Source organism: Panthera leo, chromosome B2 (assembly GCF_018350215.1).
Source record: "Panthera leo isolate Ple1 chromosome B2, P.leo_Ple1_pat1.1, whole genome shotgun sequence".
Lineage (NCBI taxonomy): Eukaryota > Metazoa > Chordata > Mammalia > Carnivora > Felidae > Panthera > Panthera leo.
In genome coordinates, this window is record NC_056683.1 from 96,097,770 (window position 1) to 96,112,161 (window position 14,392).

The window sequence follows — 14,392 nt, forward strand, 5'->3', positions numbered from 1 at the left end:
CACAATCTTACAATACCTTCAATTAAATAAAGTAGGAAAACAAAACTAAATAGAAAGACATTTAAAAAATGTCTTTAAACATTGACAGTTATAGGGAAACCTGGTTAAAGGAAAAAATGAGGGTAGAGACACTGGTTCTTTCTTACGCCTGTTTCATTTCTAATTATATAATTTTCCTTATTCTTTTGTAACTTTTTTTAATGTTTATTTCTGAGAGACAGAGAGAGAAACAGAGCATGGGGGGGGGGGGGTAGAGAGAAAGGGAAACACAGAATCCAAAGCAGGTTCCAGGCTCTGAGCTGTCAGCACAGAGCCCGACATGGAGTTCGAACCCATAAACCGTGAGATCGTGACCTGAGCCGAAGTCGGACATTTAACCGACTGAGCCACCCAGGTGCCCCAATTTTCCTTATTAACACAAGAGCATGCCAAGCCTTACTCTGATGTTTTTCAACTCCTAAGTAAAGTTTCTTAGCTTATTTTTTATTGAAAGGAGCAAGAAGAAGGCAAAAAGATGGATAACAATTTTTCTGAACTAACAAGGAAGAAAATAAAGAATGAAAGATGGGAAGAAAGGGGTTGGGGATAGCCTGAGATGGAATTAACTGATTTGTGAACAATAAAAGACAAAGAAAGAGGTACGGAGGATGTATCTATAGGATAAAGAAAGGATGAGTGAAGAGATGTGGGGTCAGCTAGCTGAGGATGCAGAGGAAGGAATCAGCTATTCATCTACCCAGTACTTTTGTTAACTCCTAACTCAGGAAGTTCCTTGAGTAAAATCATTAGGCAAAAAGAAATGAATAGCTCAAGCTCAGAAGTGGATTTTTTTTCTCCCTCTGGCTTTGGAGAAATGGCAGTTTATATCAGTGAAAATGAAGAGGAAAAAAAGCTGGCTTGATTAATTTTATTTCTGGAAAGTAGAAAAAGGGATTTACAAAATTGAGGTGGCTAGGTATACTATAAAATTACCCCAGGGATGCCTGGGTGGCTCAGTCGGTTGAGTGTCCAACTTTGGCTCAGGTCATGATCTTGCAGTCCATGAGTTGGAGCCCTGCATCCGGCTCTGTGCTGACAGCTCAGAGCTTGGAGCCGGCTTCGGATTCTGTGTCTCCCTCTCTCTACCCCTTCCCCGCTCATGCTCTGTTTGTCTCTCTCTCAAAAATAAATAAACATTTTAAAAAATCTGCCCTAGTCAACATATTTCTACCTCTCGTGGCCAACCATGGTATGGGGTTCAACTCTACCCATTTTAGAGAATATATTTTTGTAGAACACAGACTTTTTAAAATGGGCTTATTTGAAAGCTTAGGCATATGGAAGAAATTCCCTTCTTGGTTGTCAGCTTTCTGGTTGACAGACACTCAGAGTTTTGTCTATTTTTTGTATGATGGCATTTGATCTTTTTATGGCAAAAAGACACTTCATTCCATTGTTTTATGGCACCAAAAGGACAAAGTTTAAGGTTTTAATGAGACAATAAATTTTAAAAGGACATAATATTTGGCTTCTTGTTTCTAAGTACACTTCTCAAATACTAATCATTTATCACTTTTGCTTTAAAGATCAAGGAAGTGGCTCAGAAAATGGATATAGTGTCTGTTTAATGGGTAGCTTTGTTAGCACATGATGAAAAAAAACTGCAAAAATTTGGGGACTTTGAAATTGTAATTTTATGATAACATTTTGGCTTCTTTATTCAATTGATAGGGAGATAACTGCCTTTATTGTTAACAATATATGACACCCTACTTACCTTCTGCACACATTTAAGCTAGTCATGAAAATCTATACTTGAGAAGGGTTATATATAGAAAAGAACATTAATCTTGGGTGTCAGACTAAAGAGGCTAAAACATAATAATTTCCACAAGTAAAATAGTGCTGATAAGACTATAAACACACAAGGTCACAATGTCTATTTTAAATGAATATGATAAAGAAAATCTCAAATTTCATATGATATAGCATGTTTCTAGGTTTCATTTTTTTTTTTTAAGGTAGGCTCTACACCCAACATGGTGCTTGAACTCGTGACCACAAGAACAAGAGTTACATGCTCTACTTAACTGAGCCAGCCAAGTGAGCCTAGGTTTCACTTTTTAACATGAATTTGAAAGTAGAATTAATGTAACCGATAATACAAACATGGAATAACCAATAGCCCTCTCTTTATTAAAATATATAGATGGTATAAAAGGAGGAGATTTATATGCATAAATTGAGCATATTTATACAAACAAAATTCTTCCTTGTAAACAACATATTTATGCCTTTAGGAAAACAAAGTTAACATAAGGAAATACATCAGCTATGTAAAGAGTACATCTGTGCCCCTAATTATTTAGAAATATAAATCACTAATGCTTAATAGAACGGTCCCCAGGAATGACATCATGACAATGTTCTTGGGTACTCAGACAAGACCCAAGCTAAGGCACAGTTTCCCACCTGATGTATAGTGATAGGTCCATTAAATGAAAACGACTATAATGAGAAAAAAATAGCATGGTCAATTCATTTTTTTATTATTTTTTTAAAAGTTTATTTATTTATTTTGAGAGAGAGTGCACGTGCACGTGATCCCGGGAAGGACACAGTAGGGGAGAGAGAGAATCCCAAGCAGGCTCTGCACTGTCAGCACAGAGCCCAACACAGGGCTCAAACTCATGTACTCTAAGATTACGGCCTGAGCCGAAACCACAACTGAGCCATCCAGGTGCCCCTGAATTCAATTGTTCAAATACTAGGGTTATCACTATACATGTAAAATAAAAGACTTAGAGAAAAAAGATGACAAGCAGTAATCCAAACAGCCGTATTTGTACTGTGGCTTAATCCTAAAATAAAGATCTAGTCTACAAAATAAACAGGAACCAGAAAAAGCCTCTAATAGTCAGCCAGATTTCTAAATTATAGTGCTTCTCCACTTCATGTTTTTCCCCCAATTATTCAGCATGTCTCATTGATAGTTTGATGCTCAGATACTAAAATTTTAGATTCTGGTATGACCCCATCATTTCAGGATCCAGTCATGTTCTACATGAACACAATATAAAGCAATTTATTTCAATGGAGTCAGGGAATTTATGGCTTAACAAGAGGCATGCTAAAGTCTCCAAGTCTAGGGTCTGTGTACAATGAAGTACCAAAACAAAAAGCTGACCTTAGGTTCCATAACTGAAAATGAATGAAAACTCAAACACTACTCTTGAATTCAAAACTCACTCTTGAATTCCAAATCTTGTTAATTCACATTTATGTGACCAGAGCTAGAACAGTAAGAAGACAATTACCAGAGGATTAATATACCAATTTCTATACTTAGAGATATTTAAAAATCTAAATGTTACCTAAGGCAATTACCTTGAAGACCCCTAATATCTTCAGGGAAAAGCCAAAGGGAGAATAATTGACTTTGCTAATTTTACCCTTGGCAATTATAAAACAGCTCTGAATTTCTGATGACTGCAGAACCCTTCATCTTAATGGTCTGCCCCAGGAGAAGTACAGAGATAAACACATAATACAGAAATTCAGACAAGAATTCAGTAGCACAAGAAAATGGAACATTGGTAGAATGAATAAGTCATAAAAAATTAAAGTTGCTACAAATATGCTAACTTTAATTACCAAGTTAAATACACACCCTCCAAAAAAAGCTGTCACTGTGACAAAAGTGACATACTATATACAGAAATTCTGTATTAAGTTCTGTCTGCTCCCTCACTGCTGTGGTGTCTCTTTCATTGCTATTGCTGACAAATTTTTCTTCTCCTTTTTAAAATTAAAGTATAACTGACAAACAATATCCTGTTAGTTTTAGGTATATATCAGTGATTTCATATTTTTATATACTGTTAAATGACCCCTACAGTAAGTCTAGTTACCATCCATCACCATACAAAGTTATTATAATGTTATTGACTATGTTCTTTATGCTGTACATTACATCCTCGTGACTTATTTATAACTGGAAGTTTATACTTCTTAATCCCCTTCACCTGTTTCACCCATCCCACCCACCCCAGCCCCCCTGGCAACCAATAGTTTATTTCCTGTATGTAAAAGTGTTCCATTCTGTTTGTTCATTCGTTTTGTTTTTTAGATTCCACATATAAGTGACATTATATGACATTTGCTTTTCTGTGTATGACTTATTTCACTTAGCATAATACCCTCTAGGTCCATCCATGTTGTCACAAATGGCAAGATTTCATTCTTTTTTACGGCTGAGTAATATTCACACACACACACACACACACACACACACACACACACACACCCCATATATAGCATATGGTATATATATTCATCTTCTTTATCTGTTTATCTATCAGCAAATTTTCTTTCTTGTAAGAGAACATTAAAACGTCAGTAAGGAGAAATCTAACTTTACTAAGACATTAACCATATGTAGAGAACTTTAAAAAACTTAATACTGTCCCAGAGAAACATTTATCACTACCTCCTCCTCCACACAAAAAATTCTTATTAATGATTAGTATTATCCTTAATCAATTTAAGTTTCTGGGAATTCATTTAATAAAATTAGTCTTCTTCTGAGCTATAACTTTACTTTCTTTAAAAAAATAAACTGCCGGGGTGCCTGGGTGGCTCAGTCGGTTAAGCATCTGACTTCGGCTCAGGTCATGATCTCATGGTCCGTGAGTTCGAGCCCCGCGTCAGGCTCTGTGCTGACAGCTCAGAGCCTGGAGCCTGTTTCAGATTCTCTGTCTCCCTCTCTCTCTGCTCCTCCACCTCCACTCATGCTCTTTCTCTCTCAGAAAATAAACATTAAAAAAAAATTTTAAAAACCCTATTTATTTACTTACTTATTTATTTAGAGTGTGCAAGAGCATGAATAAGGGAGAGGGGCAGAAGGAAAGAGAGAGAAGTATCTCAAGCAGGCTTGAGACGTGGGCTCGATGCCATGACCCTGGGATCATGACCTGAGTCAAAATCAAGAGTGGGATGCTCAACCGACTGAGCCACTCAGGCTCCCCTAAACTGCCAAGTCTTTAAATAAAAGGAATTGATTCTCAATATGGAAGATTTGTTTTATCAAAGATAACTCTTGACTTTCAAGAACTTTACCCCCTATAATCAGTTTAAACTATTGTTCATATATATGGTTTGGAAATCATCTATTAGGATTAAAAGAGAGCTAGTAGAAGCCTAGAATGGCAGAAGATCAATTATAGACCCCTGGACATGGTATTCAAGATCTTTCACAAGAGCTGATGCAGTGAAGTGTCTTTTGAAATTGACCTTTGTAGAGCCTTCAAATTTTGAAGAACAAGGTGCAAAAGGATCCTTTTTTTGATGAACAGAATGATTCATAGAATAAAGGCTTCAATCAAATACACAACTATCAAATTAAAAAAAACAAAACAAAACAATATACCGTGGGCCTAAAAAGGAAAAAAACCTGCTCACCAGACAAAAGTCAATAAAATGAAAATCTAAAAGTACAAAACTGTGCAGAGACCATGAAGGTACAGGACTCACTGAGGAGGAAGGAAATACCTAATCATTCTTATTTCAACAGGCTTAACTGTTGCTTGGATATGCTAAGTTTTTGTTTTGTATTTTTTTCTTTTTTTTAATCAAATACTGCCACTGAAATCCAGTGCCTAATGGAGCAGATGGTGGAGGTCTTAGTCTCTGGAACATTTATAGTGATGCTTCTGAATGCAAAACACTAAGAGTGGATTTCACAAACCATGAATCTCAATTGATTTTGATGGGAGTAAAGCCTCCATTTTCCCTGAACTTGAACCACACTAAAAGAAAGCATGTGTGAATGATACAAGATAGTTAAGAAAAAGGAACACATTAAATATCATTCCCATAAAGTGAGTGGTTAAAGCAAGTGAATACTTGTTTGTGTCATTACAGCATAATTATATTTGTGCTAAATACCACCATCTTAACCTTATATAAGATTTCATCAGAATAGCTTAAAGTAAGTTAAAACGAATGATTAGAGAAAACAGAAATTTGTCTCAAGGCAGTAAGTCTTGTTTTAAGGTAGGGGCCAGGCTGAGAGCTACTTACAAAAATGTGGATCTAGTTACTGCATCCAGAATATCTCTTCTTCTTAGGTATGTGGGTCTAATCCATGAGTGGCCAGTGTATACGACTATAGCTAGTCATGTATAGTGCAAGACACCCAGAAACCACACGAGGCCTGTACCTTCTGAGGTCTTCTCCTTCCCTAAGACCCAAAGTTCATCAGACCACAGCAGGCATGGTCAAGAGGCAAGACGGACGATGCAGTCATAGAATGGCTTTCCAAGGCAGTGGATCAAACACCCTTCTGCTAACATGTGAATTCCAGTAAAGGAGAGAATTTAGTGAGACCCATCACAGTAGACTATACACACAGAAAACAGGGCAATTTGAGGGTAAATAAAAAGAATGCCCAAATGGTAATAAATCTCTGGTGGGAGATCTGAGATTCTCTATTATTCTATTTTATATAACCAATTCATTTCTTACTGGTTTCCTTTTCACATGAATATAAACTGTGTATTAGAGGTACCCTACCATTTTCTCCCTAAAAATCAGCAGATCGGTCTCATAAAAATATAGCCAAAAGTGTGATGGGGAGATAGGGCAAAATGCTATTTGTCTTCCAGTGTCTATTATCCATATCTTTCAGATTTTTGGCTGCGCATGTGGCTCCCCAAAATGAAGTTTATATTTCCTAGCCTCCCTTATAAGTAGGTGCGGCCATATAATTCAATTCTGGCCAGTAAGTAAGCAGAATGATCTTGAGCAACTTCTGGGAAATGTCTGTAAAGTGGTGATACTATAAAATTTATCAACCAAACTGGGACACTTGAGAGTAAAAGTGAGTGCTAAAAAATTAAAATTTTACACTTTTTGAAACATGTATTTATTTTTTAAAGTTTATTGATTTTGAGAGAGAGAGTGAGCGAGCACACATGCATTAGTTGGGCAGGGGCAGTGAGGGGGCAGGAAGACACCTGAGCAGGCTCTGTGACATTAGCACAGAGCCCTGTGCTTAATAGGCTGAGGCACTCAGGTGCCCTGAAACACGTAGTTATTAACTAATAAATGATTTTATTATGTTGGTGGGCTTGTTAACAAGTTCTACTCAAAAACTATTTTCAAAAATGAAATTTAAAAAGAAAGAAAAATATATCCATGTACATTACAACAAAATAAAAAAGAACTTTATATTGATCATCTGAGTATTAAAAAATAACCAGCAAAATAATTATTCTTGGTAAATATTCACATACTCTAATTCATTTCTAATCTTGTGTAACTGGCATTTTTCTGAACAATGTGCTTTTATCTTATTTTTTTTGAAAGATTTTATTTTAAAGAAATCTCTACACCCAATGAAGGGCTCGAACCTACAACCCCGAGATCAACAATCACATGCCTCTACTGACTGAGCCAGCCAGATGTCCCTGAAGAATGTGCTTTTAAAAATACAGCATTTAGGGGCACCTGGGTGGTTCAGTCAGTTAAGCATCTGACTTCGGCTCAGGTCACGATCTCATGGTTCATGAGTTTGGGTCCTGCATCGGGTGAGCACGAGCCCCAACTTCAGGTGAACATAAGCCTCACTTTAGATGAGCCCCACTTGTCTCTCTCTCTCTCCCTCTCTCTGCCCTTGCTCACTTGTTCCTTTTCTCTCTCACAAAAAAAAAATTACAAAGAAAATATGGCATTTAAAAATAAAACTGCCAGCAATATTCTTCACAGTTGCAGTTTATGACTAATATGAAATTATTGATATCTTCATTTGATTTTATTGGTTATTTTTAATTGAGAAAATGCTCATTCTACCAGTTCTGAGTTACCCGGTAAGCTCTAAGCAAATTTCCAAAGTGGAACAGAAACTCAATTCTAATTAAAAAAAAAAAAAATTTTTAATGCTTATTTATTTTTGAGAGAGAGAGAGAGAAAAAGAGAGAGAGAGTATGAGTGGGCAAGGGGTAGAGAGAGGGAGACACAGAATCCACAGCAGGATCCAGGCTCTGAGCCGTCAGCACAGAGCCTGTCGCGGGGCTCGAACTCAAGAACCGTGAGGTCATGACCTGAGCTGAAGTCGGACACTTAACCTAGTGAGCCACCCAGGCGCCCCTAATTTTTTTTAAGTGGGCTTCATGCCCAGTGCAGAGCCCAACAGAGGGCTTGAACTCATGACCCTCAGATCGAAACCTGAGCTGAGATCAAGAGTTGGATGGTTACCCAACTGAGCCTGCCACCCAGGTGCCCCTCAATTCTGATTTTTTAAATATTGTAAAGTGTAACTCTTCTAGCCCAAATATTTTCAAGGTACTGTCTTTTTGCTTCCTTCAGAGTACCTTCTTTTGACAAATATTTTTATAAGACAAAGCTTGTCAAATAAATTGTCTCTACAATTCTTTTGAATGCTTTGCTAAAATTAGATGCTACAAAATCTAGGCCTTCTCAATTTCATTTCATTCATGTGTGTGTATAATTTATTCAAAATAGGCGCACTAACAAAAGATTCTTCCTGCAAGGTGAGATATTCCAAATCACAATTACATACTTTAAAATTTTAATCTTGGGTAGCATTTGAGTTCTTACTATTTATTTTGTTGTGCTCCTTCCTTGCTTTTGCAAAGAAAAAATCCAATGGGATTTTCATTAACTGTAATTCCTTGATTGTTTAGGGAATTCATTATAATTCCCTAAAAGTTTCATTTTGTGTTCTCTTTGTTGAACCCTTGATTTCAGATTTCCAATTGATTCTGAACAAGATGTCATCAAAATTTATAAAAAAGTTCAATACCATTGTTGGGCATAAAGATTTTGAAAATCTGATGAATGACAGGCAACAAAGACAGAAGGAACATACTATAGTGCTGAACTATGTTTTGTACTCAACACCAAAATCCCCAAAATCATGTAGTTCAAAGACTTGAAGATAAAAATACTCGTAAATACTTATAACAATTCCATCTATTGCAATTAGTAGAATGTGGACACTTGTTTGGATGCAATTATGAGTTACAGGTATGCCACAACCAGTTCCAAGTACTCCACAGGAATCTCAATGTAGTAAGAACCTTGTTTTTACCACAACACTGTGTGTACCTCAGCAAAATGTGTACTTGTATTATTATTATAAACTAGTAATTTTATCTTCCATGTTGTATTTCAAGCTGAATTTCTGATCTCACTCATAATGGCTTAATCTCTGGTAGAATACACTTTCAGAAGCTTTACCTTGATTCCATGAATGGATGAAAAAAATAAAACATTTTTTGAATTAACTAAAATGATTTAATTATTTGAAGTACCTGATGACAGTCAACTAAAACTGGAATTATTTAACTGTTTGCAAAGTTTTTCTTTGGTCAATGGGGCCAAGAAATATAAAGTTATCGCTTCCCTTATTCCTATGTGCACATAAAAACTTGTAGTCGAAGGGTGCCTGGGTGTCTCAGTCAGTTAAGCGTCTGACTCTTGATTTCGGCTCAGGTCATGATCTCATGGTTCACGAGTTCAAGCCCTGCATCGGGCTATGTGTTGATAGCGTGGAGCCTGCTTGTGATTCTCTCTTTCTCTCTGTCCTTCCCCTGCTTGCTCTCTCTCTCTCTCAAAATAAATAAATTTAAAAAAAGCCAGAAAACCCATAGTCGAAAATGAGTGAAATTAATTTAGAAAAATAGACATCTGTCTAAACAAAAGTTAGGCTTCACAGCGAGGTATGTGTATATACCTTCTGCAGTAGCATGTGTGAAACCCTCATCCTCAGGAAGTCTTCTTAAAGTAACTGCTAACTTTGGAAATAGATCCTGATACTTTTTCAGCAGATTTGATACTTCTTGTTTTCATGCAGTCAGTGGTAACAAAATGGCCTCCAGAGTGGATAGTAAATGCCAACATTTTATGAGAATTACACATTCCTTACCAACTATCTTAGTACTTAAAAAAAAAAAAATCAAATATATAGTTTTTAGCTTATTGTTGCCAGAAGGGTTCACTGCAAAAAACAAAGCGTCGCCAAACAATCAAACAGTTACAGGTTAACACCGCACAAGCAAGGGTGCTCAGTCTACTCTCTACCGCCTCCCCCGATCAGCCTTGATTTTCCATACGTAACTCACAGATACCTAACTGCCACCTTACTCTGCTTTCCACTGAGCTTTTGGACTGGTGACTTGGTGACTCTCAAAGGCCATACATGGGCCGCAGTGCAGTTGGCTGATACATCAAGTGGCCCACTGCTGGGGCAGCAATGCCAAAAACTTCCACACCTGATACAGGGAGAAGTTAACTGTTAACCTCGACATTCAGGACACTACGTTGTACCACCAACTGCCTTGTGTGCTATCCTTGATTGGGAGGTGTCTGGAAAGTTATTTCTGCTTGTCCTCCAGATTTAATATCACCTTACCATGAGAACACTCTCCACTGTACACGGTTCTCACATACTATTAGCTTAGATGAGACAAAAACTGAGGCGGAGGTTGGAAGTATAAAGTAGACATCTATGAAACCCATCCTGGCTCATTCTAATGTAATTATCAATCGTCCTCTGTTAAGACAAATGTTAAGTCAGATGGGATTCTGGGACAGCAGACATATACTGAGACTGTCCTTAGCAAACCAGGATGTACCCTCATTTGATCTTTAGGAGAAGGAGACCTATCCTTCTCTGTCCTTCCTCCTCCTCCCTTCCTATTGACCGGAGTGAGAACATGATGACAGCTATTTGGGGCCATAAATAAAGTAGTAAGATAGGGATGGCAGAGGAGTAAGACAGAAAAAGCCCAGGTTCTTGACTTTGTAGACTCAATCCTGGACTGTTTAGTCCTGGATGTTTTTACATGAGAAAGAGTGATTCTGTCTTGTTTAGGCCACTGTTATTTTACAGCTAAGCCTGATTCAAATTCATATATAAGGAATAACTCTATAATCTTTCTAGAAAGCAGCTTGCCAATACGCTAAAAATGTTTAAGCCCTTTGAACCACTTTTAGGTATTTATCTTAACAAAATAATCTGGAATGAGGAAAATTGATATGTAAAGATGTTTACTGCATATCTATTTATGACAGTAAAAAATCAGAAGCAACTTAAATTCCAAAAATGAGAAATTTGTTAAAGAAGTGATATTACATCTAAATAACTGAATATTGGGGCGCCTGAGTGGTTCAGTCGGTTAAGCATCCGACTTTGGCTCAGATCATGATTTTGCAGTTCGTGAGTTTGAGCCCTGTGTCGAGCTCTGTGCTGACAGCTCAGAGCCTGGAGCCTGCTTTGGATTCTGTGTCTCCCTCTCTCTCTGCCCTTTTCCTGTTCATGCTCAGTCTCTGTCTCACAAAAATAAACCAACAAATAAATAAATAACTGAATATTACGCAACCATTAACAAGTTTGTGAAAAGTGTTAATAACATGGGAACGTGCCCACATCATAATATGAAGCAGGAAAAAATAGGCAGGATTAAAAAAACCTTATAATGTTAGTTCTCACCTATGTTACAACATGAAGGTAGGAGTAAGCAAACAAACAAAAAGCCTGAGAGGAAATACATCACAATATTAACTAACAGTGGTTGTCTCTGGATAGTGAGATAATAGGTAATATTTGTTTATAGATATACTTTGTGTTATTTAACCATACTGATATAGTTAACAAATAATTAATTACAACCAGCAGAAAAAGAAGTTAATTTTAAAACTCTTTCTTGGCATTTGTGTTTTACCTGATGTGGACATTGCCACCACCATCATCCCAATTTTACTGAGCATCCACACGTGGGGGGCTGGGGCAGCAGGGCATACAGACCTCCACAGCTCCAGCAGTCAACCAAGAGCCACCTAAAGGTCACCCAGACATAAGCAAACCCTGCCCGGTATTACCTTGGTGTTCTGTAGCAGAGCTAGTCCGTTGCAGGCATTTGCTAGAAGAAAGTCTCCACTCAGGATAGCTATTTTATTTCCAAACTGCATGTCTTTCAGTGGTCCATCAGAGGATTGCAATTCACTTAAATTTACTATCCCACGATGTACGAGGAGAGCAGTGTGGATAAGTTCTGTGATCTCTGCCAAACTTCTTTGACTAAAACGTGAAAGTAAGACTTGTCTGAGTGTCAAGAAAACCATCATATCGGTAATGTCAGACTTCAGTTTTTAACAATAAAATATTTCAATGGCTAGTTTCTCTCTCTCTCTCTTTTTTAGATTATTCTTTTTTAATGGAGTTTTTAATAGAGGCCTCTCTACTGATCACTTTGGCATCTATACTCAGATTTTTTTTTCAGTATTTACTTATTTTTGAGAGAGAGAGAGACAGAACATGAGTGGGGGAAGGTCAGAGAGAGAGGAATACACAGACTCCAACCCAGGCTCCAGGCTCTGAGCTGTCAGCACAGAGCCTGACATGGGGCTTGAACTCAGGAACTATGAGATCATGACCTGAGCCGAGATCAAGAATTGGACACTTAACCAACTGAGCCACCCAGGCACCCCTATAAGCAGATCTCGACATGTTCCTTCCCTGGAACATTCCTCACCCTCCGTGCCATGAATAAACAGGATTCCTCAGAGAGAAGCTGGGCAGTGGAGGCCACCCTCCAGAGATCCATTTAGATGATCTGTTCTCAGCATACCTTTCCCACCTCTGTAATTTTAGGATCTCTAAAAATCCTTACTAGGATCTAATGAAACTCCAATTTAAGGGGGGAACATAACCTGTGTCAAGCATTAAGCCAAGCACTTCTACACATTATCTTTTTTTTTTTTTTTTTTATTTTTGGGACAGAGAGAGACAGAGCATGAACGGGGGAGGGGCAGAGAGAGAGGGAGACACAGAATCGGAAACAGGCTCCAGGCTCCGAGCCATCAGCCCAGAGCCTGACGCGGGGCTCGAACTCACGGACCGCGAGATCGTGACCTGGCTGAAGTCGGACGCTTAACCGACTGCGCCACCCAGGCGCCCCCACATTATCTTTTTTAACCCTAATGCAAAGCTATGGGATTTACAGAGATGAATAAAATGTGGTCTCTTCCTTCAAAGACCTTACATTTGACAATACAAAGCCAAGATATATAGCTACAGTAGTAAAGAAAATAGAGAAGGCCCTTGAGGAGCCTATAGTATAGTACTGTATCAGGTGCGATCTCAAGAAATGTTTCTTTTTTAATACTTTTCTATAGTTTGGACATTTTCTCCAATAACAAAAGCATTATTTTAAAATCATAAAAAAATTACCAAAATATTTAAATTTCACAACCATCCTATGATAGGTATTACTAATTCCTTTTTACAGGTGAGAAAATTGCTGCACGCCGTTAAATGATTTTCCCAAAGGCACAGAGTAACGTAGAGCTCGAAATCTGTTGGAATCTGTTACAAACAGCTTCATGTGAATCACACCTCTTGGCTTCCATGCCCCTGTGTTGTCCCATCCACACTAACGCTGGGTTTGGCCATATTAACTGACTTTGGCCAAAAAGACCTTAGCAAACATGACACAAGCAAGCCTAAAAAATGCTTCTGTATTAAGACTCGTCCAAAGCAGTCACATGAGTGACCCTAGGTAGAAGAACCATCTGGTCAATCCACAGAATGTGCAATAAAATGACTATTTCAAATTAGTAAATTATAGGGTAGTTTGCTAGGCAGCAACAGATATCTGATACAGAAACTAGTATATCTGGGATGGCGTGCTGTTCAACAAAAGCCTAAAATATGTGTCAGTGGCTTTGAGTCTGAATGGTGGGTTCTAAATGTGAAAGCTAAAGAGACAGCAAATTCTTAGTGGAAGCTAGAAAGGCAGTGAAGAAATTGTTACTGGAGACTGAGAAGGGACATGTTATGTTAGAAGGTAGTGAAACAACTGGCAAAACTATTGCCTATGGTAACTTGAAAAATAGAAAACGTATAATAAAATTATGTATCTGGATAAGAGGATTACCAGGCAGAATGATGAAATGTCATCTGGATTATTTCAGCTGTGTACAAGGTACAAGGTACAAGAGAGATGAGCTAAAGGGAGAATTGTGAGTTTGGAAGCAGTTTAGAGGACCTTGCTAGTTTGAAAAGAAAACCTTCATATTTCCAGTCTCTTCAGAAAAAAAGACTTCAAAGAAAGAAATGGTATTAGGAAAAAAAATCAAATCAAAACTACAGCTATAAGACCTTTTCTAAAGACCTAACAAATTTAAGTTGATGCCTGATTGACCCTTTGGCTAGACAAAAGGTCTCTAAGAATTTTAAGGGTATTGTCCCATAGGAGCCTTATACTCAACCTAAAGTAGACATGTATACCTCAAAAAAGAACTATGGATATGTCTTTTAGGGTACGGAATGAACATTAATGACATTCACAGAAATCCCAAAAAGCTTTTGAGGGAGTTGTATGAGCTT

The 14,392-nt window shown here is 37.7% G+C and overlaps 1 protein-coding gene across 5 annotated transcripts in view; it reads right to left on the reverse strand.

Moving 5' to 3' along the window:
- The window catches only part of PDSS2 (decaprenyl diphosphate synthase subunit 2), a 289,871-nt gene that overhangs the window by 122,186 nt on the left and 153,293 nt on the right, over positions 1–14,392 (reverse strand). For all 5 annotated transcript variants that reach the window (XR_006202742.1, XM_042939483.1, XM_042939480.1 and 2 more), the window contains exon 3: positions 11,884–12,082. Coding sequence is in view for 4 of the 5 variants with exons in the window: in XM_042939483.1 (XP_042795417.1) it covers positions 11,884–12,082 (199 nt within the window). In the remaining variant the exon portion in view is untranslated. The remainder of the gene's footprint in view (positions 1–11,883; positions 12,083–14,392) is intronic.